Here is a 7,500-nt window from a genome sequence, read left to right as displayed (position 1 = left end):
CAACAGTTGTGTTTAGAACCATGCTTTCTATCTAGAACCATTTGCATGGCGACACGGTTCTGCTGAGTTAACTGTTACGACACCAAATCTAAAGCAAAAATGCTTTAAACCACGTCTTAAAATATGAAGTAATGCACTTTCTTTCATTTAAACGGTTAAATACGCTTCAACACATCGAGGAATACGTTTATTTATGCAGCAAGTTCAAATCAAATGTGTTTGAAAATTTGAAACACTCAGAAAATCAGACGCCAGTAAAAACGCTGTATTGGAGATAAAGAAGTGAATTCTCTCAAATCTAGTCAATAAATCTACACTTTCTCCTGTTGAGGTGGTTTTTTCCTAGATTATTTCAATTAAATTAAATAAATTTTTTTGGTTTTAAGTGATTATATCAAGTAACATGATGTCTCAACATTGAGAGACAATTTTGAGAAAAGTTGAGATTTTATTTTGTGTGAAAAAAATTAAATAGACAAAAAAATCTAGAAGTTTCATTCCACTTGACAAGATCTATGTATATATATATATATATATATTGCATTTTAGATTATTTTCTATATTCCTCAGTGTTACTACTGATGTCCTTAAGTATGTTTCTTTTTCACAAAGGTAACGTTGGCCCCTCAGCAGTGACCTTCTCAAGACCAGCCGGGTATGCATGTTCGAGAAGATCACTCACTGCTAGATGCACTGCATGCTCGTAGAATAAGATGGCAAACGATTCAAGCAATTCAAGTTATTTCAGCCACCTTTGGATGCTAAAATGGACTTTGAGCACCACCGGACAGTCACACACTGGACGCTCTGCCCATGATAGAGCAAGCTAGGCAAGAGGAGAGGAGGAAAGGCCGTTAGAAGGAGCTCACCTGGTCCGTTGAAGGAGTAACAGAGGTCTGCCATTGGGAACATTTTGGAGGTGTCGACCCCGTTTCCCCCCAGGAGCTCTACGAAATCCCCTGCACCCGCACAGCCGGGGACTGAACGCTACACGGGACAAAAGAGACCACAGAGGTCAGCCTCAGCACCGGCAGCCGAGATTTAGGCCCATTTAGGCTGAGCTGTGGTCCTGGAGGACCTTCAGTTCAGCAAGATAATTCCTCTACTCAAAACATCTAAAACGTCTCATGATAAGACTGCTGTAAGAATAGCATGAGGGGTTCAGCTTATTTCTGTAAACACGTCGTTCAGACGGGTTTAATGTGAAATGTTTCATTTTAGCTGGTAGGAACCAAACATCCACCTCTAAAAGCTCTACTTCTAGAATAGTCGGTGTTTTCCGATTTGGCTTAAGCTCCATTCATGGTGGAGGGAGACATGCAGGGCGCTGTGCGGCAAAATAGTCCCCAAAGAAAACTCATTATTCCAGATTTTCCAGTATTTTCCATCATCAACATTCCATATAAGCTCAGAAGACTCGTGTAGGTTCTCTGGAGGTTCTGGATGGTGAATAAAGTGTCTATATCTGTGTTGTAGTCATGGCGACGCCTGGTTCCCATCACCACCACTGTAAAGAACCATTTCACACCAAACCCTCTGAATCTCTGATTACACCTCATATATCACCTATATCAGTGAAATTCCCTTGTAAGTAATTCTGTACAAATAAATTGAAGCATTATTTATCAAAATGAGATACGTTATCTCTCCAAACACGTACAAATAATCTCAGAATATTCTCTCAACAGTCTCACGATGTCTAAATTTAAGATGTGGCCAATGTATCACTTTTCTGATGCGGTTAAGGATGAAGCTTAGGTTTATTTGGAAGGAGATCAACAAGCATTGCTGGACTTCAGTGCTGACCCTCTACTGCAGCACATCCAGCCTCCTGCAGAGCTCAACTCCAACCCTAATCTCCTACACCTGATCCAGCTAATGAGGGTTTTCAGGGCCATCTGAATATTTCAGCCAACTGAAATGGATTAACGTGGGAAGTAAACGCTACAGGGTGCATGATCTCCCGGGATAAGGTGGGCAGATCTAAGGAACTGCACAATTGATTCAGTGGTTCTGCAAGAATTCAATAGTTTATCTTGATATCTTGATTTGCAGAGATCAAATGGTTGCCAGTTCTGGTCCTGGCAAACCCCTTCCCTGCATATGTGTGATATTTTCTTAGCTGCAACCTCATCCAACTGATCAGCTAATAAACACAAACCTCCAGATGTGCTGGACAGGGGTGCGCCAGGACTGGGAACCACTGGACTAGAACCAGGCTGAGAGGTCATTAACTGGAGCTGAAAGCTGCTGCAGGGGTCCAGTTTCACTGGCTTGTGAAGCAAAAGCCTGAGTGTAGAACCAGAATTCCACCTTGCTTTTTCTGCTTTATCAGCTGAGTACATCTGCCAGAAGGGGGCAGATCCATTGCTACGCACCTTCAGGTCATTGTGGTGTCCAAGGCTGAGCTCTCCAATCTGGATCTCCACCGGGTAGATGATGGAGTAACTGCAGTTCCTGTGCTGCTGTGGAATAACCATACTGAACCTGCCCTCTGGAGTCTGAGAGATCACATTGCATGCTGGAGAGAAGGAGAGGAAAAAAGATTTAGTTTGAGAGACACTTATTGTTCCCACAACGGGGAAATTCCACCTCCGCATTTAACCCATCCGTGAAGTGAAACACCACATACACACTAGTGAACACACACACACACACTAGGGGGCAGTGAGCACACTTGCCCGGAGCGGTGGGCAGCCCTATCCACAGCGCCTGGGGAGCAGTTGGGGGTTAGGTGTCTTGCTCAAGGACACCTCAGTCATGTGCTGTCAGCTCTGGGGATCGAACCGGCGACCTTCTGGTCACAGGGCCGGTTCCCTGACCTCCAGCCCATGACTAGTAAGATGAGAAGAACAAGGTGGAAGAGTACATCTAATCTGCAGGTTCCTTGCTCTAACATCAGGCCTGGGGATCCACAGTTTCAAGCAATCCTTGCCCAAGAACATTTAACGGATAATTCACACCAGAAGCTTTTTCAAAACTGTGGGTGAAATCTGTGTGCGCTCGTTTTGAGTTCTGTGGGCTGGAACTACTTAGAACTGTTCACACCAGTGTGTTCCTCGAACATGTTCTTTAATAAACATGGTTCTGGCTAATTAGCCAAGCCCTCACAATTCAAGCTGTGTTCCAAAAGCAGGTCTGCAGGTGACAAAGTCCAGTTTCTTATGTTTGGAAAGAAGTCAGCATCGGACTGGTTCTGGAAAACCCAGTTGATGTGAATGATAATAAGCTGGCAAACAGCCCAGTGAGTTAAGACGGCTATTGTCTTACACCCGAATGCAGTTTTACCAAACAACGCAAGAGTGTGAAGGATATTCCAACAGCAGCGTCTAGAACTCGGAGAATATTAAAGAATATTGCTGCATTTCTCGGCTGTGTTTGGAGGACCCTTTAGATTGGAACAGCCTACGATGACGCAGTGGTCTAGAAATGCAGCCCACCTGGACCACGGCCTGGCTATTGAAACGCAGCTATAATGTCTGAAGGACTGGATCGAGGAGGCAGAGAATGAGGCCTGAGCTGTTGTAGAACTATGACATTGCATAGTTCTACAACATAGTTCCCAGCAGTCATCAGGCGGAAGGCAGGATACGCCCTGGACAGGTTGCCAGTCCATCGCAGGGCCTGTTCTATCTCAACACCTAATAATATAGGAACCATTGTTCTCACTGCCCTAATTTACTGACTTAATCACATCAGGTAATGCTTTCTTTTAGAGTCCCAGAAGTTCTAGATATTAACCACATAAGAGTGAGGTACACGATTCAATGTACGAGGTATTTTCCTATGTCCTTTATCAGCTTAGCCCCTTCAAATCTCAGGCTCATTACATACTAAAGCTTATTATTCAGTAACTACAGGGACTTCAATGTAAACTGGCTGAGATGTTCTTCGGTTATAGAGTGTGTAATAAAGCTTTGGGACCGCCAGCAGCCGTGTTAATAGCTAGAACCTGTTCAGTGTACTTTAGTTAAACTCTACCATCATTTTACTCCAAAATAATTACGCAGTACTTTGGCGATTGTGCCCAACTCTTACTCAGTTCCTATCTAGAACCAGTTTAGACTGTCATTTAGTTTATATTATCTGCTTATCTGAAGATCGTACTCCACCCTTCCTCAGTTAATATCTAGAACCAGTTTTGACTATAATTTGATTAAATTGTCTTAGCTAATGTACCCCTCACTTACTCAATTAATATCTAGAACCAGTTTTAAGTGTGATTTACTTAAGCTGCCTTGGAATGTACCATCGTATCAAACAATTTTCTTATCTGTTACTTTGGAGATTGCACCCCACACTTCAGTAATTTAGTTCAACTCTTTTGAAAGTTACTTTTATGGCACCGAGTGGCGTTTATGACGTCACGTCCTGCCGGATCTCTACTTACGGAAGGGGTTGAGGACTTTGCGGAAGGTGATGGTGAAGCTGCTGCCTGACTGGTGAAGCCTGAAGAACACCATGGCGACGTTCTGAGAGGAGCGCACGATTGGCTGAGCCTCTCCGCTGTCGCAGTAGTCTGAGTAGCGCTCGTAGAGAGGAAGAGGATGGTCCTGCGAGCTCGGGAACTTCTCGCCCTTCATCACCCAGCCGTCAAACACCTGGATGGGGACGAGAACCGGCCACTTTGGTCAGATTTGATTCGTTTGACGCTAATTAGCTTCATTAATTCATTCCTGCTGTCTGATTACAGCTGTGTAACTCAGTTTCTCCATGGCTGGCTTTTCCGGTCTAACGATCCTGGTGCTCAGAACGGGAAGATCTCCAACACAAATCCACTTTAGCTCGGATCTGTTCAGTCCGGATCAATCCCCTTAAAGTTCACTCGTTTAAATGAATACTAAAGGCTCCAGTGCACCACAGCTGGAACCCCTGAGCTGAAGACGGAAGATCCGCTCTGCTGCTGAAATGAAGTTTGTTAATTGAATTAGTTTGATTTGATTAACCTGGTTTGATCTGATTTAGCGTGACGTATGGCGGCAGCTGTGGTCGTCGCTCTTGGAGTAACTGGAGTCCAGATATATCAGATACGTCCTGCCGCGTGAGGAGCTCTTCTCCTCCGGTCTGTTTGTGATTGTTCATGCACGTTTACATGTTCACTGATTTTCAAATATCTGCAGAATTCAGTGGTCGAGACGTAAACAGAGCGATTCAGAATGCTTCGGTGTAATTTGTAGACCCGGATTTCGTTACGGTGGAGGTGATAGGAACGTCTTAGAAACCTTTTCAGTCTGTGCATGTGACTGATTTAAAAAGACAAGCTGTGTACGAACTGCTCTGCATCTGATTCATGAATCTTTCGCACGACATGGAAACGAACACAATCAGCCTTGGTGCGTGAAATCAAGCGCCAGCTTACCAGCACCTCATTTACATCTCATTAGCATAAAACTTCTTTTCAGGTTGTTAAACTATAGCATGTGTTTGCTTGTACAGATAGGCCAAAGATACTGATGAACAACAAAATAGTGTGTAGCTGCTATGAGAACAAAACCTCGTATCTCCAAAATAGCAACTTTACAGGAAAAGGAAAAAACCTACTTTACTTTTAATGTAAGTCAATGGAACCAGAATTTTTCCCACGTCATTTTTAAACATTTCTTTTGGTCCATTCATCATGAGATTTACATACAATGTAAAGAGCAACAGACACTTTCGAAATATGCCAGAATCTGAAAAACAACAAAAATTGAGATACAAGGTTTTGTTTTGAGGTTTATGCTCATCTTAAAATGAACTACTTACAATCATTTTAAGATCAAATCTGGGCCTACAAATTGGTTTGAAATTGGGTTGCCATGACGACAACACAGATACAGACACTTTATTTACCATCCAGAACCACCAGAGAACCTACACGAGTCTTCTGAGCTTATCTGGAATGTTGATGATGGAAAACAGTGGAAAATCTGGAATAATGAGTTTTCTTTGGGGACTATTTTGCCGCACAGCGCCCTGCATAAGTGCACTTTTCTAGAATATATTCAGGCTTCAATACATACAGAATGTGTTATTTTAGAACAAGCTTTGTCAAATTAAGCGCATTTAAACGGTATTAAATTAGGCCTTGATTAAATGAATAATAAATGCATTTAGTTGTGTGTTTGGGTGCTTTTTTAAAATGTCTTAAGTTATACGTAAGTAGATTTAAACATGGTAGATATGCTTTAATGCCACTTTTTTTAGTTATACTGCAAAACAAATGTACTTTAAATTACATTTCAGGATCACTAAATACACTTAAAACATATTCAAGTTCACTTTCATAAAACATAATTAAGTATACACTTAAATTTACTATTGGGAATATCTAAATACAACTTGTATATATTCAATTTATATGAATTTGATGTTGAAATACAGCTAAAAGCTGCTTTTCTGTTCTTACTTTACAGTAAAGTTAACACAAAATCTACATTTAAAACATTTGAATTGTTTTCTCGGGTGTAACCAATAACTGGATTTGATTGGTGCTTAGTTTGAGTTATAATGGAATTAAAATGTACTAAGCACACTTTAAAAAACACTGCTTTACAATACACTTCTAAATAATACACTTAGGTTTACGTTTAAGTGGGTTTCAGCACCACTATAGAACCATTTCATGCTTGAAACGTTCTCTGCATGTAAAAAGGTTCTTCAGACTGAATATGTTGTTTTTGAAAACGGGTCTATAGATCTCAAAAAACGTTCTGCTATTGTTATGATGGTGTTTGTAACAATAGAAGAACCCTTTTTGGTGCTATCTAGAACCGTTTTCAAAAAAGATTCTATTTTAAACCATATGCAACACATTCTCCATCATTTGAGCAATTTTACAGTGCAGAGAACCATGCAAACAGTTCTACATGGAACTCGCGGTTCGAAATAGAAGTACTGCATTCACTAAAGAACCCTAAAGAACTGTTTTATGTGTGTATCTATCTTTCTTTGGAACCCTACTCCCTCTTTACTTTCAGTTTAATACTAATGTACACACTTAAAATAAGTGTTTAATGGTTCCAAAGGAAATGGTTCTATATAGAACCATGAGCACTCAAAGAACACTTGGTGTGATTAAAGGGTTCTTTGCACAGAGAATTTTGCATTTTGCTGTGAATGGTTCTTTATGGAACCCTTTTGAAAAGGGTTCTACATAGTACCAAACAAGGTTCTTCTCTTGTTACAAGCTTGACATTGTACCAATAGAAGTGTATGGTGCTATATAGAACCTTTGTCTTAGAGGTTCTACATAGGACCACATATAGCAAATTCTCCATCAGTCTGAAGAACCCTTTAACCATGTCTGAGTGTTCATGGTTCAATATAGAACCATTTTCTTCACAAAAGAACCCTTGAAGAGTCATCGTGTGTTCTACCGGTTCTCCAGGGTCTGTTTACACGGTTGTTTACTTGTTGTGCTGTTTGTCTCAGCGTCTGTGACGAGGCTTAAACCCTGCGTCACGTCTTAGCCTGGCTTAGCCTCTCCTGAGCACCGCACACGGAACGCGGCTCACGCAG

At 41.5% G+C, this 7,500-nt stretch overlaps 1 protein-coding gene across 1 annotated transcript in view; it reads right to left on the bottom strand.

Annotated features, from left to right (window-relative positions):
• Positions 1-7,500, bottom strand: part of LOC108415393 (corticotropin releasing hormone binding protein) — an 11,554-nt gene that overhangs the window by 318 nt on the left and 3,736 nt on the right. The window contains exons 4-6 of the mRNA XM_017688433.2: positions 4,391-4,601; positions 2,379-2,521; positions 870-987 (exon numbers count right to left, since the gene is read on the bottom strand). Coding sequence (XP_017543922.2) covers positions 870-987; positions 2,379-2,521; positions 4,391-4,601 — 472 coding nt within the window. The remainder of the gene's footprint in view (positions 1-869; positions 988-2,378; positions 2,522-4,390; positions 4,602-7,500) is intronic.

Source organism: Pygocentrus nattereri, chromosome 16, assembly GCF_015220715.1.
Source record: "Pygocentrus nattereri isolate fPygNat1 chromosome 16, fPygNat1.pri, whole genome shotgun sequence".
NCBI classification, from domain to species: Eukaryota; Metazoa; Chordata; class Actinopteri; order Characiformes; family Serrasalmidae; genus Pygocentrus; species Pygocentrus nattereri.
Note: the sequence above shows the minus strand (reverse complement) of the source record. Positions and strands in the feature narration are given on the sequence as shown.